This window comes from Mastomys coucha, unplaced genomic scaffold (assembly GCF_008632895.1).
Source record: "Mastomys coucha isolate ucsf_1 unplaced genomic scaffold, UCSF_Mcou_1 pScaffold16, whole genome shotgun sequence".
In the NCBI taxonomy this organism is placed as follows: Eukaryota; Metazoa; Chordata; class Mammalia; order Rodentia; family Muridae; genus Mastomys; species Mastomys coucha.
This window is the reverse complement of record NW_022196898.1, coordinates 104045265-104071906: the sequence shown is the minus strand read 5'-3', so window position 1 is coordinate 104071906 and position 26642 is coordinate 104045265. Positions and strand designations below refer to the sequence as shown.

Here is a 26642-nt window from a genome sequence, read left to right as displayed (position 1 = left end):
TTTATGGGATTTGAAAATGGTCCTGGACCTTGAGTGTGGGTGTGACAGAAAAGTGCATGGGAGGTGAAGCTGGAGACAGACGAGGGTCTGGGAGGGGAAGATGAGGGCTATGGTGAGGACCAGAAATTAATGGAAAGGGAAAGCTGGAAAAACAGGGAAAGCAAGGAATGACAGGAACCAAGGTGAGTGTGAAACAGTGGGAATAGAATAGAATAGGGGTAAACCTAAGAAGACTGGAGGCAATGGGCTGACTGACGAGGAAGTTGGACAAATGGGATAGGGGAAGACGAAGAGGAAAACAAGGAAGGAAAACAGCTACAAGAGGGGAAAAAAGCTGAATGGAATATTTGGATCTTACTGTTCAAATGAGAGGGAAAATAAATGGAGCACAGAGCCCGCAGTTGAGAAAAGTCGGTTACGGAGTGAGGCAGAAACAAGCCCTGTAAACTTGTCAGACTCCTGGAGTACCGCTGGCAGCAGAGCGGAGACCCAGCTCCAAAGTGGCACCTACCCCTCCTTCAAGCCCCACACTTCCTAACCCCGGGCTGCTTGGAAAGCGCTTTTCCCTCTCTCCCTAATCCAGCCAGACCCCTGCCCCGGGGTCCGAGAATCCCAGGAAGGGTCAAGCGTGGCTAGCCTGAGGTGTGGTGTTTTTGCTCGTGAACAACAGCAGGATTCACGCTGGGTGTAAAGCAAGGTGCAGAGAGGGAAAGGGACAGAAAGACAGACTGAAGCAAGTGTAGAGAGGGCGCGCGGTCCCTACCTGAGCACCGCCGTGTCACCTTTCCTCACCAGCATGTTGTCCACGGCCGCCCAAGGGAAGTCCACGCTCTGCCCGGCCGGGAGGCAAGAGCACAGGCTCAGAAGCACCGCCGCCAGCCACTGGTTCGAGCAACAAGCGCCCTGCGCCAGGAGCACCATGTCCGTGCCTGCCAGGCTGCTCGCTCTCCGGCAGCGTCGGCTCCCACCCCCTGCTGCTGGCGAGGCTGCCCGATAACCAGGCGGCGCGCCACACGAGATTTTTTTCCTCTTTTCCTTTTTCTGAGTGGGTGGGTGGGTTTCTTCTCTTTCTCACCCCCTCCCTAGTTGTCGGGCGTAGTTTCCCTCTTTCCCCGGCCTCGCCTCCTTTCTGCTCCTCTGCAGCCTGCCTTCCCTCCCTCCCCTCCCGCCCCCTGGCACCGCGCTCCACCTCCTTCGGGGCGCCCGGCCGCGTCCGGAGCGTGGCTAATCCCTGGCGGCCGCACACCGTCCTGCGAGGCGGCGAGCAGAGCGCGGGAGGCGGCGCAGGCGGCGCGGGGCGCAGCAGCGGCCGGCGGCCCCCGGGCTCGCGCGCGTTGCCAAGCGGCCGTTTCCGTAGCAACCCCGCCCGAGGATGGAGGACCAAGCAGGGAGGGGGGCCGAGAAGCGAAAGAGATAGATCAAAAAGAGGGAAGGAGAGGGACAGGGAAGCTAGGGCGACCGAGGATTCACCGAGATCTAATCCGGCTTGGCCCCGCGAGTTTGAGAGCTTTGCGAGCCGCGGGCCTGGGAAGTCAGGGCTTGGGGGCCAGGCCTGCCCTCCGGTGCTTTCAGCTCCCCGGGTCCCCGACTTTAAAGTACTCAAGTTGGGGTCGGCGCCATCATGACGCCTGAGACTGTGAGTGAGTTGGCTTTTTTTGTTGTTATCTTGTTGTATGTGTTTTTTTTTAATCCTGACTAGCTAATAGCACTGATAATAAACTGCCAGTTAGCACACACTCTCTTCTCAATCTCAATATCTCTCTCTCTCTCTCTCTCTCTCTCTCTCTCTCTCTCTCTCTCTCTCTCTCTCTCTCTCTCTCTCTCTCTCTCTCTCTCTCTCTTCAGTCCCTCTTTCCTTCCTTCCGTTCCTTATTTTTCTTTAGTGGGGGTATGTCTTTTTACCCTCTCTTGGAGATAAGCAGGAATTGTGGCGGCGCTGCTGCTTAGCGGGAACAGTATAGTGTGATTCGGGCCTGCCGACCGAAAGCTAGAGCGTGTGTGAGTTCGCCTGTGCGGACAGGAGAACGCCTGCCCTTCTCTGTGCGTCTAGATACTAACTTGCGCATGAGTGTGTGTGTGCGCGTGTGGTGTCAGCACAGAGTGTGCACTTGTGAGAGGGAGATGGAGTGTGCAGGGCGCGTGCGGGGGCCCGGGAGCGCGCGACACGCAGGCGCAATGGGAGAGGGATGGGCGGGCCTTGCTGGGATGCAGAGTTGGAGGAGGCTGCAATCAGTGTTTTAATTGTGTGGAGCTAGGCGGTCCCGTTATGTAAGAGGCAGTTTAACCCATTTGAGCCTATTGGGCGGAAGGCTCGCGCACTCGATCGAAGCCAAGGCATTCCTCGGCTTTAAGGAGTCCCAGTTGTATTTTTTTTCTTGAGCAGCAACCTCAACCCCTCAAGCTACAAGCCGTGCGGCGCGGATCTGCTAGCCCACGCCCAGGTCAGGGCAAAACAGAGTACAAGGCACGGAATCCTTAGTCCACTCTTTATCCCCCCCCCCCCTTCTGGCACCCATTTTCAGCCTTAAGATCCGAGAGCACTTCCAGGCGATTTGCAAATCAATGAGAGAATCTGAATCCAGAACAGCGGTTTCAGTGCCTGTGAGGAGTTTGGGAAGCTGGTGGTTAGAAATAACTTACCCTCCTCTTTTGGTTTCCCCCACCTTCCGCCTGTAGCGGTATTTACAAAACACATTCGTCTTTCTCTAGTGCTCATTTGAACTCCTTTTTTTTTTCTGAACGCCAGCAGGGCCCCGCGGCAGAGCGCACTGAAGCAAGGATCTCTGCAGGGGTCAGCATCCGGCTTCCTCCCCAAACTGAGCTCTTGATGAGGCAGGCAGGAGTCATAGTTGGTGGTGGTACCCAGGGTGGCTTTTTATTTTTTATTTTTATCACGGCGTCTAAGGATAGAATGAGGTAGGGCCAGCAATTCACATCACCCGGGACTACCCAGACTGACTTATCCCGGACCCTCTAAGCAACATCACCACTCTGCAGAAGATTCCCTGCGAGGTTCAGCAATTAACCGAGAGGTTTGCAGCAGGAGCTACTGATGTGATTAGTATTCAGGCTTAATTCTCAGAACCCGTTCGGGAATTGAAAGTGCGGTAGTATTCAGCCGCATTTCGAAACATCAATAAAATGTTAGTCATTTGCGGATGAATGAAAACATTTTTCTTTACCGTCTGCTGTGCTAGGGAAATTATTGTCAGATGGCAGTCTCCCACTAATATTGATGCCAGATACCTAAAGCTCTCCTCTTGTGTACTTCATTTAACATTCTTGGCAGTGCACTCTGGATAAAGCTTAAAATTATCTAGGACAAACGAGGTATTAGAAGGCTTGACTTCCCACTACGTGGCCAACTAGTTCCATGCGGTATTATTTCGCTATCGATAAACTAGACGCCAATGAAAAGAGGCAGAAGGCTCAGCTTCTGGCATTGAGCCAAAGTTTAACGATATGGTATGCAGGGATGGAAGAGCCAGCGCCTTTGAGTACAAGCCACTGAAAGACAGTCTTTTCTAACTGCTTTCCCCAGAGACTAACACCTTGGGGGTGGGGGAACGACGAGGGAAGGTTGGATAGGATGGGGGGATTCTGTGGCCAAGGAGTGAGCTCTGCAGCAATTTTAATAGTACAACCCTTCAGGCTTGTAAACTGAAACTGGAGCCACTTCTATTTAAAGGCAATGAGTTTCCTTTCCTCTCTCTGGTTTCTATCTGGGCTTCTAGTCAATGGTCAGAAAACACTTAACTCTTACAGAACCAGTCTAAGTAAAAGAGAAGAGGAAGCCAGCACCCTGTTGGGATATTAGAGTTTATTTGTAAGTCTTTCACAATTAAGGAATGCATGTCATTCCTGGTTGCTCTAGCCTGGTGCATTTCATGCTGTCCTCTGACTAAACAGGAAAATGGGAGATAAGTTTAACCTCATGTTATGGCAGGCTTAACCTTTGACCTTTCTGAGGGCTCATATCTGAGGGGATTTTTCAGGTTTTCCAGCATTTGCTTCTGACTTCCCAGTAGAGAGATAAATTCAGGAATTCTTGGCTCCTCTTGAGGAAACTTTAGAGCAAAACCAAGTAAGAAAATGAAAATGATAGGAAACTGTACCAGTAGAATAGAAGGACACACTGTCTTCGAATGGATGGTGACTACCTGACAGGATGTCATGAGATGGAACCCTGGTCAGATGTCATAGAAGCTGACGAATGGATGGTGACTACCTGACAGGATGTCATGAGATGGAACCCTGGTCAGATGTCATAGAAGCTGACAGAGATGGTGTGTCTTACTTTGTAAGCATGCACTTCACTATTTCTAAACCTCAATTTCTCCCATGTAAAGAATTGAAATGACCAATATGGAGTTGATTTAGAACAGCTATGTGGAGCCAAGTAGTGATGTTAGATATTTGTCCATTGGCTCACACTTATTTTCCTCTTCTCTATGACCTATATTTTATTGAAAAGCATCTTTAGAGTTTTCATTTAAGATTCAGTGGTGCAAATGAGATAGCTATTATGAAAATATAGGACAGAAATTAAATGCTTTGTTTTTGTTGATAGCTTCAAGTCTCAGCTCACTAGTCTCTGTGAGTGGAAAATTTTAGGCAGGACAGGACCTAGAGTCCACTTGAAAGCATGGAAAGTAAGAATATATTGTAGTTCTTGAAGCCCCGAAGGCATCAGTCAGGGCACTGTCCAGCCAGGCTAAGGGCTCTCTCACTTGCACAGTGATTACTTTTGAGTTAAGCGGCTTAAGTTTGATAAATTTTCAAGTTATTGTGAAACATTAAAAACAAACCAACAGAACCACCAACCTTAGGGAACTGTTAGAGATTCTCAGCCTAGCCCACTTAAAGTTTGGAACCAGGTAACTAGTGTTGCTTTGGCACATGCTCAGTAGCACTGTAACCTTGGCAGGTAAAAGTTAACAGCACCAGGACATGGTCACTGTGCTAAATATCCTGCCTTACAGAAGCAAACCATTCCAAGATAAGAACTGACCATTCAGTCAGAGGTCGCAAGTATAAACATCTGTGTATGCCCCCCTATACACACACACACACTGACAAGGCAGGACTGTGGCCCACACCCATGCTGCCTTGAAGTTTACAGAGACAGAAGTGTTCTTCATAAGTCAGACTCCACTTGGCCCTGATTCATTGAGGAGATCCAGTTAGACAAATTGGGAGTGTTGGGGGACATAATGATTAGCCCCAACTGAACTCCTTCCCATGTCCCTCATGTACTGTGCTGTGGCCATACACTATGACAAGCTCCTCTCGGTGCCTGGAACATGGCTTTCCCCATGTACAGTTCTTTGCTAAAGTCTGTGGTGAAGGAGGTGAAGGGGAAGGGCCTCTTAGATTTAGATTAGGGTTGAAATGACAAGTCTAAACTTTAAGTGGTTGACTGACTGCCTTCCAGGAAGAGCAGCCTCTGGCCTCTGTCTTCCTTACATTAGACCTACAGGGTAGACAGCCTGAGAAATGAATATTGAATAAAGGGGAAGGGAGTTATTGACAAGGGGTGTTATTCCATCCAAGCAGTGAGTCACAGCACAAAGGTCTATGAGCTGCTAGGGTGGGTGGGGATGGTGCCCAAGCTGTCCCCCAAAGTTCCCTGTATTCCCCAGAGATGCTTCAAATGTCACCTAAGAACTTCAACAGAAATCTTCAAAGTATGAGAGAAAAAATTCTCAGACACTAACATTTTTATTCTTTTTGCTTGTAAGATGAGAGATTTAACTACATTTCATTGCATATTTTCATGGATTCTACAAAAAGCAACAACTTTCATGTAACAATCTTAATTATCTTTTTCACTTTCAGAAGGCCATAGGAGCATCTGGTATATGAATTAAAACAGAAACATCAAATTTGATGTTTTTAATTGCATGGTAAAAAAATAATAATGTTATTTTCCCAAATAAGAATACCATTTTATTCTTTTATCTCATAATTTGTCAAAATTCTTACTCAATATAGACATGTTTATTTTGTGCACTTACTGTCTTTATAACTATCTTCCTCTTTCTTTGTTCTTTGGCAATTTCTCTGGGGTTTGTGTATGTGTGTTGAAAAGGACTGCTTACTGTGTAAGCTTAAGGCATTTTGACAGGAATTGGCAGCTTTCATTTGGAATAATTACTACTCTAAATTTTGTAAAAGAGGAACATGAAAACTATGCATATTTTAAATAGGTTAAAAAGTCAAAATTCTCGAAACCTCTGCACTGTTGAAACTCTTGCTGTGGATTATGATACTCATAAGGAAGTAAAGACCAGAGGAAAGTACCCAGGTCTGGAGTGCATGCAATTTAACAAACTGTATGAAAACATTTCAAAACTTAAAGTAGTCTCCCAGGTTTGTTACATTGTTTCCGTTTGTTCTGAAAACAACACCTTTAGAGACATACTAAAGGAAACTTTAGTAAAGCATTGGGCTGTGTATCCACTTCTATACAACCACCCCCCAAGAGCTCTATCTGTGTCACCTCCATAGGTTTACTCAAGATAGCAGGTGGTCCCCAGTTCTAGGAGGGGGCAGAGTTCCTCAGCACCAAGTGCTGAGGGAGGGCATCCATGCTGCTGCCAGCATCTTTGCCTTTTCCTTTTTGTACAGCATCCAGGTTTCCAGCCTGCAGATCCTGCAGCCTACATTCAGGATGGGTCTTCTCCTATCAGCTGATCCTCTCTGAAATACTCTGGGACACAACCCTCAGTCTCTCATGATCCTATACCAAGTCAGCTTACAACAAGACTAAAAAATCACAGCTAATAAATACTGGGCATGGAACCCAAGTCGGGGCCCTGACACCTTCTCATTTGAAGTCATAAGCCTGTCCTATGAATAGAGTTATAGTGTAGTGTGTACATTAAATATGTAGCAATACAGGTTCTGGAAAACAAAGCTAAATAAACATACCAGGCTAAGTTTCACAATGGTCCCAGAAAGTTCAGCCCATAGTGCTCAGAGTATCAAATTCCTACATGCAGCGGTTGGTCTTTATCTGACAGTATACAAAAATAAAATAAAATAAATTCAAATAAATTCAAATAGATGAAATATCTAAAGACAGGATCTGAACCTATCTTTGTTCATTGTAAAGAACATGGAGGGAGATGTCCTTGGTACTTACCTTGAAAGTGATTGAGATATCACATCAAAGTACTGGGACAAAATCAACAGTACACAGTATGTCAATATAAATTGCTTTCAAACTGAAAGGCATCAAAATGGTAAAGGAGCCTACAGAATAAGGAAAGCATTTCTAGGTTGCATATTTGATGGTGGAGTGATATTCAAAATTTATAAAAAGGGCTTAAAATTCAATGGCAGGGAAGAAAATAACTGGATAAAACTGAACTCAAAGTGAACAAACCCAGACCTTTCTCCAAAGGAAATGTATAATGTCCAGTTGCTATCATCCTCCTCGTTGTCTTCATCATTGTCATCCCCATCACTGCCTCCATCTCCCTTGCCTCCATCTCCCTTGTCACCATCACCCTTGGTGCCATTGCTGTCATCTTTGTCATGCATACTGACGCTGTTTCAGGTAAAGGCCCACAGTAGAAGAAAAAATGAAAAAGTGCAAATGCTGAGTGACAAAGTATGACACCAGTATCTCCACCAGGATGAACGGTCTCTGCACCAGAGCGTGAACTGGAGGACAAGTGGACTAAGCCTGGATTCTCATCAGCACAGACACTCCATGATGGAGTCCTAGTGACAACTGTGCCTTTGAGTTCACTTTCAGGTGTGACAAGGCAAAGATAGGAGACTGTACAATCCCTAGGGCTCCTTCCAGAAAATCAGACGCACCTTAACTTCTGAATGCTTGGCTTGCTGGTGCAGGTCATGGTGAATTCAGGTCTCACCAGCAGAGAAAGCTCGTACCTGGGCAGGTGATAGCAACTCTCTAGCTGTTGGTTCTTCTGGATAGTGTTCCGAAACACAGTCAGTCTTGATAATTGTTTCTTGTTTCATTACTGTAAAATACTTTATGTCTATCTGATACCCAAATTTATGTATTTCCTGGCAATCAATGGATAATTTTATCAGAACTGTGTTATGTGAGTTTGTATATATTATATGGATAAGTTAAAAATGAGTGTCAAAGATTTTCAAGATGAAAATATTTACAACTCACCTACAATTTTAACTTTGGTAGAAAATAAACAACTTTATTCTGGTTGTATTTGGTAGAATATAAACAACTTTTATATTCACACATGCTATTTATAATGTGTAATTTTTAGACATTATTATTGGGCTCAACAAACATCGGTATTTTCATATTAGACACAAGTTCTCACTTTAGATAGCATTTGCAGAATACTCACAATTTCTGCATAAAACATATAAATCATGATTTTGAACAAAAGTGATGTGCTTTGTTTGTTAATTATCACCAAAAATATACACTCACTCTGGCCTCCTGGTTTTATTTGGATTTATGAGTTATCACTGTTTCCTGATCTTAGATCTCTTGCAATAATTTAATTTGCTGCTATCCAGAGAGCAAACCCTGATGCCCTCAAGAACTCTTGATGCTTTTCTGTGCAATCTCCCCAGAGAAAGCAGAGAGCATCTCATTTTACCAAATGCTTTTCTGTCCCAGGTTATTGTTTAAAAAGCAACCTTGGCTTTCTCAAATGACTCACTTATTTGGAAAATATGTATATAATTGTGTTAGTGTTCATGTGGTCTCATTTGGCTTTCAAAGACTACAACTAAATTTTAAGATGAATTGTTTCCACAAGGGTTTGGGTGGTGAGTGAACAGAGGGTTGGGGAGTGGGAAATGACCAATGGTCACCATAATCATACCTAACACAGTCGACATTTGTGTTATTCTGATTCAATATCACCTGTTTACTTATCCATAATAGATTTGACTAGCAAATTCTCTCAATGAACTTGCAAGCTACAGAACAACTGCCACCATCTAATATTAGAAGCAATTAAAAGTATTAAAATCAGGTGCCAAATCAAGAGAACTTAAGACAAAGCAGATAAAAATTTGTGAAAAAAAAAAGCCTGCAAAACCATCTGACAACTTATGTGACAAATTCAGCAAATTTTAATTCACGTAACTCATATTAAATATGTGTTTGAATGTTAGGCATAAGGGACAAATGCAAAAATGCATATTTACAAGTCACATTCTGACATAAAATATCATAGAACTACTTAAGAAACAGTATTTTGTTTGTTTTAACATCATTTTGTGCACAACTATTCATTTCTCCTGTTTAAAACAAACAGGAAATTATCACTAGTTGAATTATCTAATAATAACAAACATATTTGAAAACATTGTTTGAAATTGTTGTGTTTCTATTGAGTCTCATGTAAACCTAGCTAGCCCCAAAGTAACCATGTAGTTGGAGATAACCTTGAACTTCTGACCATCCTGCTTCCAACTCCAGAGGAGTGCTGAAGGCACAGGGTATACCAGAAATCAAACCCAAGGATCTGCATCTTATAAACACTCTAGAACCAGGCTTATCCCCAGCACCAAGCTCGGAAATAGTTTATTGGATTATATATTACATCCTAAGATTTTAAAATCACATTAATTAATTAATTAATTAATTAATTCACTTGTTTGTTTAAATGCATGCATGCACGTGTGGACTTTAGTGAATGACTTTACAGAGTCAGCTACCTCTTTCCACCACGTAAGTCTTGGGGATCAAGCACACATCATCAAAGGTGGTGGCGAGTGCCTACATAGCCACTGAGCTATGTAGGTGGTCCATGTCCTAAGTTTTCTACTTTAGGAAAAAAAATAATAAATCCTTGACTGTAAATTTAAAATTTTTACTTCCTTTTGTCAAGAGAGGAATTTGAAATTCAGCATGGCTTTTAACTAGATATCCATGTTCTTACATCCATAATCTCCATGTAGTGTAATACTTCAGAGCAATTTCTTCAACATACAAAACTGTTCTGCCCCATGTATATCCAGCCCCATGCTGTGCTGGGAAGAATGATAACCGTCAAAATGTCTCAGAATTCGAGATTCAACATCTGTCATTCTTAATAGCTCCTCAACCATGGGCTAATGTATTATTTTTTAGCAGGACTGTAACAAACTTTAAGAAGTAGAGAAGTGTAATTTTTAATAGGAGGCTAACAGTCAAAAAGACAAGTCTTACAGGCTGAGTTCCTCCTGTGTCTTCCTTTATTTGCTGGCAGATAACTGCCCTCCACCACCTATCATAGGGACAGAACACATTGCTTAAGGATTCCTAATGGTTTGGAGCTCTTTTGTGGTTCTGGGAAAATGCAGACATCAGGGTGAGGCTTCTCAACATAGGGATCTCAGGAGGGCAATTTTCTGGGCATAATAATCTTTATTTCTTAAGACCTATGTTGCTATGTGCACTGGTACCACCTTGTAAACTCCAACACACACACAGCAGAGGGGCTAGAAATACTCACTGAAATAATGAATGTAATCACGTCTCATGCATGTCTGAACATTTTAGAAGATTTTAGAATTTGAGATGACACAGCTCCTATTTCACAGACACACACACACACACACACACACACACACACTATTTTCTTACCCTCATTCTTAGTATTATACTCTCCCACTTACCATCCTTCCATTCCAGCTCCTCATTCCTAACTTAAGAGTCTATATTTTGTCTTCAGGTCATCATTTTGTTTTGTTTTGTTTTGTTTTTGTTTATCTCCTATAATTTGATGACAATAATTACCTATACACACCTAGCAATTTTCATGAAATTACAAGATTCTTTTCTTCTGTATCTTAGAATACTATCCCACCATGACTGCAGTGCATGATCTTTGTGCATTCATTGTTGAATGAACTTCAATTTCAGGTGTACTAAAAAACATGTGTAGGCAATGTCTTATTATACACATATATCTGAATATTCCTTGGACAATTTCTAGTCTTATTGAAATGAAGTGACATATTCTCTTCTGAATGAATTTGGCTTGAGTTCTTTCTTACCGAATATTAGCATAGCTGGCCCATCTTGCTTTGGGTTCCATTGTTTGGTACAGCACTTGTTATCCCTTCACTGTCTGTCATCATATTCCTCAGACTTGTTTCCAGAGGTGAGTTTCTTGTGGGCAGCATATTGTTGGAACATTTAAAAAATACAATGTGTGTGTATGTGTGTGTGTGTGTGTGTGTGTGTGTGTACCTTGCTATTGTTTTGCTTGTTTGTTTGTTTTTGTATTAAGGACTGGCAAAATGGCTCTGTGAGAGTATGTACTGCTTTTACAGAGTACTAGAGTTCAGTTCACAGAATCCATATTCAACAGTTCATGAACTACCTGAAACTCCAGCATCTCCCTAGAAGGTTTATTGTGGTGAATCAAAATCATGTGTAGCTTATTTTGACCTAGTTAGTGCTCAGTGATCACTATGCATCATAATTACTATTATTAGGACTATTGTAGTCAAATACATAATGAAACTCTTATAGGACACCAGGGATGGAACTGACCAGAGCTATGTATTTACTGTGTACTGGGCATCACTCTAGTTCTCTGGTGGTATGTCACTGAATTCTTTTCTTATATTGACTCCCTTGCCTTGTTTTCAAAGGAAGAAAATTTTAGTTACAAGTGATAGAAGAAATAACTCACTCAAGAACCTGAAGAAAGGAGCAGAGCTTCTAGTGTGGGATGCTGAGACTGCCTCACTGTGAAGGATGTTCCCTGTCCATTCTGATAAGAGGGGGGCTGCACAGCTTGGATAGATTCATGTCTCTTACTTGGATCCTATAACATCTGGATACAGTGTGGGAAATAAGTGAGTACAATGTCAGAAACCAAAGAACAGGAAATTCCACAGGGTGAAAGTTATACCTGGTCTAATTCTCCAAGTCCTGCTTGTTCTGCCACTGGGTTAGTGTGTATTAATATCTTACGTGAAGAGCATGCATTAATTTTAATAGTACAGCTCATTTTCTCTCTAGGAAAAGCAGGAGATGTGGTGCATTCTGCAAGACCATAGCAGAAGCTTTCTAGGCACAGCCTAGTGGCCTGGGTAATATACTATCTCCAAACTAGAGCAAGGTATACCCAGAGCCTTGACAATGGCTCCACAGGATCAGAACAATACACTCTCACACAAAGCCCTTTTAAAACAATGCATATTTTATGTCCCTTTATCTATAACTGAAGCTTTCCAAGGCAGAACAAATCTCAATGACTTTGTTAATTATATATTGAGGGTACTGCGGAATTCAAGCATAGGAATAAAGCCAAGCCTCAGCCCGAGACACTCAATTAGAATATGGGACATGGTCAGCAGCTACTCTCTCTACTTCTCTTCTGGTATTGATTTTGTCAAATCAATACCAGAGCTTAGGGCAGTGGGATTTTTTCTCATGTTGTAACATGCTCTCAGGCCTTAACACAACTGACTCCTTGACAGAAGTACCATTCGCTCTATAAAACCCAGCACATATATAACACCACCTGCCAAACTTAAAACAAAGGTCTAATCTATCAAAGTCCATAGTTCTAAGAAAGTTTCTAAACTTACTAACTTTGAATTTGGCTGTTGCATTTTCACTTCCAGCTAACTGTTCTTGTAAATGGAAGTATGTCAACTCAGGATAAAATTTTTGTGCTTAAAACCTCACCCTGAGAAAGGCTCACAGCTACACTGAGATCCTGAACACAATAAGTATTTACTATCCTCCAGCCTGTTATGACCTTCTATTGGCTTAAACTTGTAGTCTTCTCTGGTAGATATCTCACAACAATGAAAGAAAAATCACCCAGGATGAAAGTTGTCTACACCCTATGTCTATACATTATACTTTATACATTATAATTTCAAGGAGATTACTAACTACTCATGTGTTCATATTTGAAGTAATTTTAAAACTTCTGTTCTACATTTCAATATCTATTACCACTACTATCCACTCTCTATAATTTCGCTTCAATTTTCAAAAGTGGAGTATATTTCTATAAGTGAAAGTGGGCAGAACATTTGCCTTTAGGAATATATCTTGTGTTAAAACTTGTGTTGTCTCTACACATGGGGCTCAGCAACCAACAATACTGCCATTCATTTGAAGATGGTCTCACCCTGTTTTGTTGTGGTGATCACATGATCTCATGCTGTGACCTCTGAAATGGGTAGGTACTAGAGATGCTAAGTGAGATTGGTATCAGGGCCTCTATATTAGAACCAAGCGATGGTATTTGAATTCTGCTCTCAGCTTGCTGACTGCCATTTGCAATGATGCTTACAAAGATTACTGACCACAGTTTGATTCAAACTGATTCTAATCCATCTATTTCCACTACAGTGTTTATACATGATTTCACATTACTGTTAGACAAGAAGAAACTATTAGGTACGTATTTTTTAGAAAAAAAATTCCTTGAAATATTTTTCCCAAATCAATATTATTTTATCCTATGCAATTATTCTAGACATTTTAAATCAAAATACTGTTTCCACAAATTACATTTCCTATTAAATTACATTTCTTATTACAACCTAAAATTGCTAGGTGCTGGATATAACTCACTGGCTAATCGAAGACCCAGGTTCAATTCCCAGCACCCAGATGGTAGTTCACAGCTCTCTGTAACTCCAGTTCTAAGGGAATTGCCATCCTCACACAGGCCGAAATGTAGCTGAAACACCAATGCACATGAAAATAAATGCATTTTTAGAAATTACTTAAGTAAAGCCCAAATTGGCATGTTTTCAGTGCTACATTTATCACAAGAGCAAGATTAATTTTAGGAGAATAATGCTCCTGCTTTTTCCAAAATATTAATTATATTGAGTCATAAAATATGCATATGTATTTAAATATATTTATATGTATAATTTACAGATGTACACAAAAGATTAGTTTATATCATAAATATATGCTAGATTTCAAATATATGTATAATTGCAGACATATAAAAGTTTAATATAGATCATAAGTAGGTAGATGGTTTATTTCTTACTTATTTTCAGTAATAAGGTAATATAGTTATTTAAATATATACACAAATTTTTCCTAGGATGCTATAGAAATAACACTTTGTAACAGGTTTTAGATGGTAGAATAAAATTATAATTTTTCCTTATCAGTCACACTAATAGCCTCTGAAACAGTTTTTCCAGCTGTTAAATACAAATATATTTTGCAAGAATGAAAAGTTTTAGCACATACCTGACAATAAATGAACATACTGAACATTTCACACACTATATCCATTGTCTCTTGTCACTAATGGGATTAACAATGATCATATTCATAATGTAAAATTAGGGATGGCATTAGCAAGTAATTGTTGCTAAGTTAACAACACAACCAATAATAAAGTAAGCAGAAAGAAATAATATACTTTAGACAGCAATACTCCTCTCGCTAATGTATTCATTTCTACGTACACCTCATTGCCTAGCTGTCATTTCAAAATTAAACTAATTATTTTACTAATGAAAAGAGGATATCTATCTTTTTATAAATTAGCAGTGCTTGTAGTTTGAATAAACAACTACAAAAAAAGTTGTTTTAGAAACAGCCCATTTATCCTGGAGATGTTTAGTGAAATTAGAGTCATAAAAACAAGACACTGAATTGATTTCTTGTAAGCATAAGCATTTTTAAAACCAGGAATATAGTTCATACTTTGACTTATACATGAGAATATGTCATTTTGAAATTCATCTTCTTATCTAGAAGAAAATAGCTAACTGAAATGGTTGTTTTATTGAAAGAAGAATGCAAAGATTTTCCTTGATGTATAATAATTATTTTTTCTGTAAAAGGGCAGGACAGCATGAGCCAGAATCAACTGTATCATCGGAATATGTATTTTAGCAACTGACTCCTCTATGAAAGCAACAGTAAATTAACAGAGTTCCAAGGTCAAACAACTCAAGATTCTGTTAGTAATTAGTTGTCGTAATGTATTCATTGATTTGACTGTCCGGAAGGATACCTAGACATCTGGTAAAACGTGGATTCTGAGTATGTCCTTCAAGTTGCTTGAGGAAAGGTTCACATCTGCGTTAGAGGGGTGAGTAAAGTGATCTACCCTTGCCAACATAGGTAAGCTGGTGATCACCAATGCGGCTTGGGAAAACCCCCAAGCAGCAAGACATGGGGGTGGGAGGATTCGCTCCTCTTCTAGAATATCTCATCCTCTGACTCAGGAACTCATAACAGCTATCTCCTTCCCTGGCTGCCCTTTTACCAGGTTTTCAAACCTTTGAGCTCAAAATGTGGGTCAGATCACTGGATTCTGGGTACTTAGAGCTTCAGACTTTGACTTACTCTACTGGTTTCCCTGGCGTACCTGCTTGCAGATGGTAGTGTGGACGTTTCAGACCCTGAAAGTATGGTGCCAACTTTATAATAAATCCTCTCTTTATTGTCTGTCTGTCTCTCACTTATCTATCATCAATCATTCTCAATCCTTGTCCACTCTATTGATTCTATTTCTTTGGAGAAATGTGATAACAGACATATGTAAGGAGAAAATATACACATCAAAATTCAAAATTATTTATTACGTTTCAGCATTATGGCTGACTCTTAGTATCATCTGTAACCCTATACCCTTGACAATGAATAACACAGAATTTAATTAAAATCTAACCCAAACAAGAAGGAACCTGAAAGCTACCCTCTACATGACAAACAAATTTGGAACTCAGTAGGGAAAGTACTTGCCTCCTAACCTGACCATCAGGCTTCTATCCCCTAGACCAGCATGGTTGAGGAGAGGACAAATTCCCATAAGGTCTCCTCTGTCTTCCATATATCCCTCGGTGTCTGCATCTGCCCACACATGCACACATTAGCTAATTCACTCATTCATTAATAAAGTTCCAACAAAAGAAATGAGCAATGAGTATGCTATGAGAGCAGTATGGGCACATAACAGCTGAGAGTCAAGGATAAATCTCAGTGCACAGTTATCCATAGCAGTGTGCATATGGATGCAACAACCATGTTGGCAAGGTATCGACTCGGGGTATAACACAGCATTGCAATGGTGGTGGTGTCAGATATGTTCTGGCAGGTAGGGTTGATCTCTCCCTGGTAAGTCTGTCTAAGATGGTAGATCCTGGAAGGACAGGACCCCTCCCTTGGTTCCTGTGCTAACCCTAGCCCCATGTAGAGACAGGATAACTCAATCAAATTCATGCTGTACAGAATAACACATGTAGATTTGGGGCAAATCTCAGTCTTATATTACTCTCTACTGAAACATTAACAAAAACCATCTTGAGCAAATCAGACTTATGGCCCCTCTGGTATTTAAACAGAAGTGATCAGAGCCCTTTAAAACTTGTGACACACAGAGACCCCATAATAAAGTCTGGAAGGCATAATTCTTTCTCAAAAGTGAGACATACCAGCTTCACCATCCACCAACATCAAGATGTCAGAAAGTGGTCACATCTTAAGCAATACTGGAAAACAGATGTAAGAAAAAATCAAATATTTTTAAAAGAAAATAAAATATACACTAAGAAAACAGAGGAATTACTCAGTTCAGTTTTTTTTTTCAAGAAAAGTAAAAGAATTTTAAAAAGTACCAAACCAAAAGTCCTTAAGTTGAAAGTCTCACTGAGCAAAAATTCATGAGAAAAATAAGGAATTACTTATGTGTTCACAGCACAGCACATGAGACTAAGTCTGTGCCTCCTTGGTGTGCAAGAGGAACTCAACAATATCAAAGGTAGAGAAATTCTCTCAAAGAGATAATCAGACCTTTAGACACAAATACAGAGGTACTGAATGAATCAAAGTCACATCTAAGTCCACACCAAGATATATAACACTCAAACTCTCTTGGTAAGTATGCAGAGATGATTCTCAATGTCAGAAAAGATATATACACACATAAAGGGGCACACAGTAAACCTGGCAGCCATTGTCAGCAGAAACATGTAATTATACTACCCAGCAAAACTATCCTCTGAAAACAGGAGGGATATGGCACAGACAAAAGGCATCCCCACCAGACTCATATGACCAAAACTGAAAGAGGATTTCAAACTGAAGAAAAGAGATGACAAAGAGTAGAAAGGAGTCTTCAAGGGCTGTTAGTTACTGCTTAGAGTAAGTAGACAGTCTTAGAATGTGCAGGTGTCACGAACTTCCTGTAAACTCGTGCATTTATTATAAAGACTAAGAAGCAAAACAGCTAAAATAAAAACCACAATATTCAAATCAATTTTTTAACTGGATATTTTGTTTATTTACATTTCAAATGTCATTCCCTTTCCCAGTCATCCCCCCCAAACCCCCTATCCCATCCCCCTTCCCGTGCTTCTATAAGAGTGTTCCCCCACCCACCCACTCACTTCCACCTCCCTGCCCTGGCATTTTCCTACACTGGGGCATCAAGCCTTCACAGGACCAAGGGCCTCTCCTCCCATTGATGGCTAACTAGGCAATCCTCTGCTACATATGTGGCTGGTGCCATGGGTCCCTCCGTGTATATTCTTTGGTTGGTAGTTTAGTCCCTGGGAGCTCTGGGGGGTGAAAGGGGTCTGGTTGGTTGATATTGTTGTACTGCCAGAGCAATTAGACAACAAAAGGAGGTCAAAGAGATATAAATGGGAAAAGAAGAAGTCAATATATCACTATTTGCAAATGATATGATAGTATACTTATGTGATCCCAAAATTTCCACTAGAGGACACCTAAACCTGATATACATCTTCAGCAAAGTGGCTGAATATAAAATTAACTCATACAAATTAGTAGCTTTCTTCTACTCAAAGAATAAACAGGCTGAGAAAGAAATTAAGAAAATGACACCCTTCACAATAGTCACAAACAATGTAAAATACCTCGGTGTGACTCTACCCAAGCAAGTGAAAGATGTGTATGACAAGAATATCAAGTCTCTGGAGAAAGAAATCAAAGAGCTCTGAAGATGGAAAGATCTCCCATGCTCATGAATTGGCAGGATTAACATAGTAAAAATGGCCATCTTGCCAAAAGCAATCTATAGATTCAATGCAATCCCCATAAAAATTACAACTCAGTTCTTCATAGAGTTATAAAGAGCAATTTGCAAATTCATCTGGAATAACAAAAAACCCAGGATAGTAAAAACTATTTGGGGTAATCACCATCCCTTACCTTAAGCTGTATTACAGAGCAATGGTGATAAAAACTGTATGGTATTGATACAGAGACAGGCAGGTAGATCAATGGAATAGAATTGAAGATCCAGAAATGAAACCACACACCTATGGTTACTTGATCTTTGACAAAGGAGCTAAAACCATCCAGTGGGGGAAAAAGACATTTGCAACAAATGGTGCTGGTTCAACTGGCAGTCAGCATGTAGAAGAATGCAAATAGATCTAATAGATCTATTTTTTTTTTTTGGATTTTTATTTTATTATTAATCATTCCATTCCTTTATATCTTAAATAATAGCCCACTTCTGGGTTACCTCCTCCACCAACCCCTCCGCCCATGATGTTCCACCTCCTGGTTACCTCTCTGCCATTCCCCCATCTCATACCTGCCCCTCCCCTTCTACCGGCATAAGAGTGCTCCTTCATCCACCCACTCTCCTGAACCACCACTCCAAAATTCCCCTACTCTGGGGCATCAAACTTTCCCCACCTTGGAAACACTTTACTCTTCATGAGGGACAGAAACTGTGTTCTAGAGCAGCATTGTACATACTAGTTTAATTCTATATGACCCCAGTCGGGCCTATTCTCATCCCCTTGCCAAGGGACAATTCAGTCATGGAGAAAGACCTTGCAACTATGATCATGTACACTGTATAAATTTAATGCTTACGTGTGTGTGCTATGTACACTTAAACACCTTTCTGAGAAACTTCTTGCTATAGAGAAGAGTCCCCCCAGCACACAGAAAATAGTAAAGACAGTTTATGATTCATTAGTAAATTCCTTCTACGTATCATGTGTGGTGGTTTGTATAGAAATGGTTCATGGGTTTGAATGATTGGTTCCCAGTTGGTAGAACTTTTTCAGAAGGATCAGAAGGCATGGCCTTGTTGGAAGTGATATGTCAGGGGTGTGCTAGAGTTTTCAAAAGCTGATGCCATTCCCAGTTAGCTCTTTCTGATTGATGCATGTGGATAATGATGTGACCTCTCAGCTTCTTCTCCAGCACCTTGCCATGTTTCCCACCATGACCCTCTGAATGTGTGAGCTAAGAAGTCACTGAGTTCTTCATCTCGGGGTATATTGGCTTGCGAATTTATTGTCTGCAACTCAGAACTTCAAGTAGCTATGTTTACCAGGTATATCCTCCCAAGGTTGGACTACAAAGATGTGTATCTATGTCATCTCCACAGTCTTTTTTCCCAGGCTACTTTCTCATATATATTCCAATTCCTTGTCATGAACTGGGTTGGCTCAGTGGTTAATGCAAAGTACTGCTATTTCAAAGGACCTGAGTTTGTTTCCCAAAACCCATGCTGGTTGGCTTATAACTGCCTACAACTCTAATATCCAGTATAAAAAGTTTGACTCTTCTGGGCTCTGTGGCCACTAATGCTCATGTGTAAATACACATAGGGGAAGTTAAAAATAAGGTAAATCTTTAAAAACCAACCTTGGCATTTTTAAAATATATTTTTGCGTGTGTGAAATGAGATACAATTCCTTTAAAAGAAGCCACAAGCCACGGAGTCAGAGGTTAGGGAAGCCATCAAAAGTAATAATCACTCCAGCAGTGAGGGTATGCCCAGCACAGTGGATACTATAGAGGACTCCTACATAACCCTTACAGTGGGATCTGAAAGTACAGTTGAACAATTATGAACATTTTAGTAGTAGATTTGAATCTTATACTTATGGATCACTGGTATGTTTGCCTGGCTAGTGACACAGAGACAATACCAACCAGTGCACCAATTCCCATGGCAATACCATTCCTGTCCACCTGAGCTTCTGGTAGGAAAGGCAGATTAATCTTGAAAATGACAGGTTTTATGAAGGATGTTTGCTGGTATACCAATACTTAAAACTACTGATGTCTAGAATACTCTTATCTTCACAGACCATGTTGTACAATTTGGCCAAGAGGAAGTATGGACAGTTTCCCTTGGTTTTTACACTGAGTTTTATACTGAGTACAGACACACAATGATTTTTTAAAGGGTTGCTCATTAAAGCAGAATATGTCATATTTAGATCTGCATGAAATTTCAAATGAACCATGTAGCATATGGGGCCCAACCCTACAATGAAGAATGAGGTGGTTTAGTACTTTATAGAATTTTGCCTGTCTTAGGATTTTTCCACTATTACTGAATCCAATGATTCTAATTTACCTCTATTCTATATATGTGTTATTTTGATGATGACAAATGCAAATCAGAGTAAAGGTGAGTGCTTCATGTTCCAGCCTTGACTCTGACAAACAAAGCATATCAATCACCAGTAATTACATTGTCAGTTCCTAATTTAGCAAGAAGTATTCCACTCTAACCCAGCAAATTCAAATATCAAAATAAATGAAGTTTTGGAAAACAGAACACAATACAGATGACCTCTATTTCAGCTGTCAGTCTAGAGACTGACACTCACTGCTCTCTTGTTTGCTTTCAAAATGTGTGAAACAGAGACAGTATTAGCTGCAAGAGCCAATGTGTTTCATGCAGGCCATTTATATTGAACCTAGAAAGGTTTATGTCTGGCTCAGTTTGTCCCCAATATGATGTTGATCCTTGGAAGTGACCCGATGGATGTTTTTGAGCATGCCAATGAACTCCCATCTTCTACCACACAGGGAGTGAACCAGGCAAATAGAGCACTCAATGCAGTGCCGCACAACTGGATAGGGATGCACTGCTGCACAGCTGGATAGGGATGCAGTGCTGCACAGCTGGATAGGGGCTTTTCTCACTATCCAGATTATAGAGTTACTTTCATTGGCTTAACTACATCCAGTACGGAGCTCTGAGCACTTGATAAGAGCAAAGTCATTAGTTCTAAAGAATCTTAACAAAATTAAGTGATGGATAAAGTAGTGAAAATATTTTTAGAGGTACAAGAAACCATGAGATCCAGACCGTGCTGGAATGGCAGTTCGTTGCCTTTCCCTTCAATAAGAAGGAAATACTGGAGGATAACCCAGTAAAGCCGTGGAAAGAAATGAAGCTGAACAAATTCCAAACTTTAGAGAAACCAAGGCAGGGTTTGTTAGAGGCACACAGGGGAACTAAAGTATACGTAGAGGGCTTGATTATTCATATATCACACACATTATAATAATGTTGATGGGGAAGAAACAAGAAGACCCGAGAAGCTTCTGCATCCAGTTGGTTTCAGATTGGGAGATTTAATTTTCCTCAAAATTTGTAAGATTTAACCATCAAGACAGAGGCTCTTCAAGTTTTTATAAATGTCACTCCAACCGATTTACCTGAAAAGGGTAACGGAGAAATCGAAGCTTGAGCCTTCTTAATCAAAGCATGAAACATTAATTTATAGATTTGCTGTGAAGAGCCTATCTCATAGTTACTGTGACACTTTCTAAGACAAAAATTCATCTGGTAGACATATAAAAATAATGAAGGGTGAAATCTATGCTCACATAAAGATGTTAGTTGCTTTATAAATCTGTGTGAAGCTTAAGTGTATTTGAACTGCAATCAAGGAAGCAGCATACGCTCAAAATGAACCCAGAAATAAGGCCTTCCTCTCATAGTTCTAAATCTGAGTCAGATAATCCCTAGGAAAAATGTCTGTCTGAGCCTTGAAAATTTCAACAGTTAATGCCTTCCTAGCCATAAAAACTCAAATTTGGATTTTACTCAGGGCATACTTGTTAAACATGCATACACACAGACACAGAGTACACACACACACACACACACACACACACACAATACTTAAAATTTGTATGTGTGCAGCCAACCATCAGAATGAGCAGGGTGACCCCAATGGAAGAAACAGAGAAAGGTCTGAAGGAGCTGAAGGGGATTGCAACTCTATAGGAAGAACAATATCAATTAACAGGACTACCCAGAGCTCACAGGGACTAAACCACCAACCAAAGAGTATACATGGAGGGAACTACGACTCCAGATACATATGTAGCAGAGGATGGCCTCATCTGACATGAATTTGAATAGGAGCAGAAGAAGGCTTGATGCCCAAACATAGGAGGATGCTAGAGAGGTGAGGCAGGAGGGGATGAATGGGTAGAGGAGCACCCTCATAGAGGCAAAGGGAAAGGAGGAGACGGGGGATGAGATGGGGGTTTGTGGAGGGGTAGTCTGGACTTTAATGATGAGAAGGGCTTATCAAATAAACAAATAAAATGATTTTAAAAAGAACACCTTAATCTTAAAATATAATACAGTAATTCATACAAGCAAGTGTTTTAGGTCATCAGAAGTAATAAGTAAAGAGAAAAAGAAGAATCAAGGACTGGTACTATAGTAAGTGTTGGTAGCCAGGACTCTGCGATCACAAGGGAAATGGTCTCAAATGAAGTTACATTTTTTTCTAATTCTCTCTGAACACTGATTTAAGTCTAGTTTTTTTTTTCCACTTTAGATATTATAGTGGTTTGAATGAGTATGGCCCCCATAGACTCTCGTATTGGAATGATTGGTCACAGAAACGGGAACTATTAGAAGGTACGGTCTTGTTGGAGGAAGTTTGCCATGGTTGGGGTGGGCTTTGAGGTCTATGTTCAAGCTATGCCCAGTGTGGCGCATAGTCTCCTTCTGCTGACTATGGATCCAAATAGGGAACTCTGATACTCCAGCACCATGTCTGCTTGCATAATGCCATGTTTCCTGCCATAATGATAATGTATTAAACCTGTGAAACTGTAAGGCAGGCCTGAAGTGGAAACTTAAGGGTTCTTTGGAAAGTCAGTTGGGTGGTGTTTTGCTGGGGCAAACACGTGAAGGAATATTTCATTAAAGTGGACACAGGTGTGAAAGGCTAAAGCCTTTCATGAAGGAACATTTTGCTGAAGCAGGCACATGAACGAACACATGAAGTATTTTTTGCTAACAAGACACATGTATTGGTTTGCCTTATACTGCATAACTGAGCTGCATTTGTTGGGACTCCATAGAGAGAAATGCACCAAAAACCTTCTGGTGGAGTGTTACAGTTTCTTGCCATTTCCATGGACTTGGGATGATTGGATGCATGTGCTGAGGCAAGACCAGTGTGTCTCTCATCTTCACTGATCTTCGCTTCCTTGAGAGAGGCACAGCCAAAAACTTCTCCTGATGTTCCTGTTGGTCCCTCCTGCTGACTCAAGCCAAGGCTGAGGCCTGGCTGTATCCGCAAAGTCTAGTCATCACTGTTGCTAACCAGACTCTACCAAACTGGACTGCTGATGTATCCATAAAGTGTTTGCGAGTGGAGCGAGCTGCTGCTGCCATCCTGTGAACTGAATTGCTGATTTCCAGACAACACAGATGGGAATTACTCCAAAGAACCTTTCTAAACAGGTCCACTTCCTCCTCGCCCCACTCCATCCTTTCTTTCCCACTATCTCTAGTGGGTGATGGGCTACAGGGAGATTAAAGCATTTAAGAACCACTAAAAATAAAGTTTGAAATAAAAAGTGTGTGTGTGTGTGTGTATGTGTACTCATGTGTGCATGTGTAGAGTCCAGAGGTAAACCTCAGCTGCCATTTCTCACATTCTATCTTATTTTCTGAGATAAGATCTCTTTGTGGAGCTAAGTTAATTGGCATCCCCCAGTTTCTACCCCCACATCACTGAGATTTCAAGAACACATTACAATTGTCAGCTTTTACATGGGTTCTGTGGCTCAAATTCAGGTATTTGTGGTTGTGTGGTAAGTATGTTAATATTTGAGCAATCTCAACAATGCCATTAAAATCTGTAATGTGCCTCCCTCAATTTCAGTAGGACTGGCAGTATTTGTGGAATTCAGTGTTGCCTTGTCATTTAAGGGTCACAAGGACTTAGTGGTCTGAGTTTTGGTCTCTTGTTAATAACATGTATTAACTTTATGAGGTGAAGAGTGAGGCTCAGGCATGAGTATTTAAACAAAACAAACACATACTCTTGAGTTTCTTTTCATTCTTCTTAAATTTTAACTCTCTCCCTGCCCCCTATACAGTTGGTAGTCTGGACTTCAGTAGTGAGAAGAGCAGAGAGATGTACATGGTAAAAAGGACAGACTGATGTGACCTGACTAGCCACTGAGACTCAGTTTCCAATGGATGATACATAGGCGCACAAAGGATAACCTTTATCTAAATGTGTGTGTCCATGTGTGGGGTCTCCATGCTTAACCGTTTGTAACTTTATCTTATTTTTAGACATCATATTTTTGCTAAAGGCACTGAAAGATAATAAGTTATAGTAGGAAAACTATGGCTGATCTTTCTATATGTAATTATCTGTAGTCAGTATGTATTTGGTTCTGAGTAAGATAGTGAGCATAAAAGACTCAAAGACCAATGTTGTCAATGTAGATTTAAACTGCAGGTCTAGTTGTGACAGACAACATGTTAATACACTGACATAATTATAGATTGAAATGCACAGTGTGGATGGGATATGGATTGGGAGTCTGTACTGTACACTGTCAAGTTATCTGATAAGAAAATGTGGTGAGGAAACTCCAGCCTGAGAATAGTTTTGTGGAAATCTGTCTACCCTCTGGCTGCTTAGTCATCCATTGGGAAGCATCCATTCACAGCAGACACTAGGAAAAGGAGCTTGCAGAGGGAAATGCTTGTATTGAGACCCTAAGTGGCAGCATCTACTAAGGCCACAGTAATGGAGCCTTTGAATGGAGTCATACCCTGTGCTCTTGGGAGTTCACTTCTCACCCAGTGACAATAACAAATTCCCTCCGCTTATACCTGAACTTCAGTTTCACTCATTTAAGCACACATTCCTAAAACTAGAGCTGCCTGGTCTCCTCTATATTCTCAACATAGTCTGGGTTCCTTGAGGTCTTGTGCTACATAGAGCATGGGATACAGATTCTAGCATGGCCCATCAAGATTCCTGGGCCCTGCTTGGTCATTAAAACATCAATCCAGATGTTCTTATGAAGGGACCTAGCAAGGATGGTTACAGCCCTTGCTCAGTTTAGTTTCAGATTACCTCAGTGGGTAGTGCTGACTATATGGCTTCAGTCTCTATTGAGAGAGATTTTGTTGGCTGGTTGTAGAAATAAAGAGTTCTGAAGCATAAAAGGTCTCAAAATTCCCCTGATGTTTGAATGTAAACTTGAAGGAAAACTGTAGGATTTAGGGAGTTATCGGTAGTCAACAGTCAACCACAGAGCAGCCTTTGCTGAACAACCAAAGGGGAACATATTTTGCCTACAATAACTGCACCACCACAACCACCAAAAGCTTTTCAATAAGTTAGTCTGTTCAGATCCTGGATTTCTACCTTGTAATAAAGAAACCAGAGAACTAATCACAGTTTATAGCCTGTAGTCTATAGAATCCACCCATAAGCATATTGAGCTTGCACACAGGCATCACTATTGAGCCTATATGAACAAGTAGATATCCTGCAGATTTTGCTTTGGGGAAACCTTGAACTTTATGACTTCTCTAGAGGGTACTGTTCTTGACTTTCAGGTATTAGGCTAAGGGAAAGGAAAGGAGAATCAAGAAACTAAATGGATTATTCTAAAATGGAACTAGGTTTATATGCCTCCAAATGGCAGGCAAAGCAAGCCATTCTTTCATTCTGCTAGGTAGTGTTTCTTTATTTCTATCATGAAATTTTAATTATTTTTTCTCCAAATGAGAAGTAGCCATCATTGTATAAGTTGCTGCTGAAGGTGCTGTGAATTCATTGGGAACTCATGCCAGATTTTCACCATTTGTTTCCTTTGTCTTTGTTCAATGCTGTTAATGGTAAAAATGGTTTTTGTTTTTGTTTTTGTTTGTGTGTGTTTACTGTGGTACATCTGACTTTTTATGTTCATTACTGAGATAGTGTCTCAAGTAGCACAAACTGTCCTTGCCGAAGCTAGCTTTTTTTTTTTACTTCTTTATTTAAATGTAAATTTCTCCATTCCCAGTTTCCCCTCCAAAAAACAAAGAAACAAACAAAAACAACAAAAACAAACCCCTGTTGCCTCCCCCTTCCCCATGCCTGCCACCCTGCCCTCTCCCACTTTCTGGCCCTGGCATTCCCCTACACTGGGGCACAGAACTTTCACAGGGCCGAGGTCCTCTCCTCCTATTGATGATTGAATTTGCAATCCTCTACTATACACATACTGCCAGAACAATCAGACCACTCCAGGTGCTGTCCTTGGTTGGTGGTTGAGACCCTGGAAGCTCTGAGGGTAGTACTTAGTTCATATTGTTGTTCATCCTAAGGGGCTACAAACCCCTCAGCTCCATTGGTCCTTTCTCCAACTCCTTCACTGGGGACCCTGTACTCAGATCGATGGATGGCTGTGAGCCTCTACATCTGTATTAGTCAGGTACTGTCAGAACCTCTCAGGAGATAGCTATATTTAGGCTGGCTTGTCCTTCCTTCATTCTCTGCTCCATAGTTAATCTCTGCAACTCCTTCTGTGGGTATTTGGTTTCCCCTTTAAAGAAAGAATGAAATGTCAACCTTTTGGTCTTCCTTCTTCTTGAGTTCCTTGTGGAATGTGGGTTGTTCTTCCT

At 40.9% G+C, this 26642-nt stretch overlaps 1 protein-coding gene and 1 long non-coding RNA gene across 6 annotated transcripts in view; one reads left to right on the top strand and one right to left on the bottom strand.

Moving 5' to 3' along the window:
- The window catches only part of Negr1 (neuronal growth regulator 1), a 746019-nt gene extending 744703 nt beyond the window's left edge, over nt 1-1316 (bottom strand). For both annotated transcript variants that reach the window (XM_031375955.1, XM_031375956.1), the window contains exon 1: nt 764-1316. In XM_031375955.1, the coding sequence (XP_031231815.1) occupies nt 764-921 (158 nt within the window). In that variant the 5' untranslated portion in view covers nt 922-1316. The remainder of the gene's footprint in view (nt 1-763) is intronic.
- Nucleotides 1317-1426: 110 nt separating this feature from the next.
- LOC116093981 overlaps nt 1427-26642 on the top strand; it is a 46588-nt gene continuing 21372 nt past the window's right edge. Inside the window, exons 1-7 of one of the 4 annotated variants that reach the window (XR_004119910.1) lie at nt 1433-1636; nt 11605-11811; nt 13328-13375; nt 14797-15047; nt 19136-19280; nt 22549-22631; nt 23081-23581. This is a non-coding gene — a long non-coding RNA (uncharacterized LOC116093981). Of the gene's footprint in view, nt 1641-11604; nt 11812-13327; nt 13376-14796; nt 15048-15227; nt 15407-19135; nt 19281-22548; nt 22632-23080; nt 23582-26642 lie in introns of those variants that run through there. The other 3 variants (XR_004119911.1, XR_004119909.1, XR_004119908.1) reach the window with 3 other exon arrangements.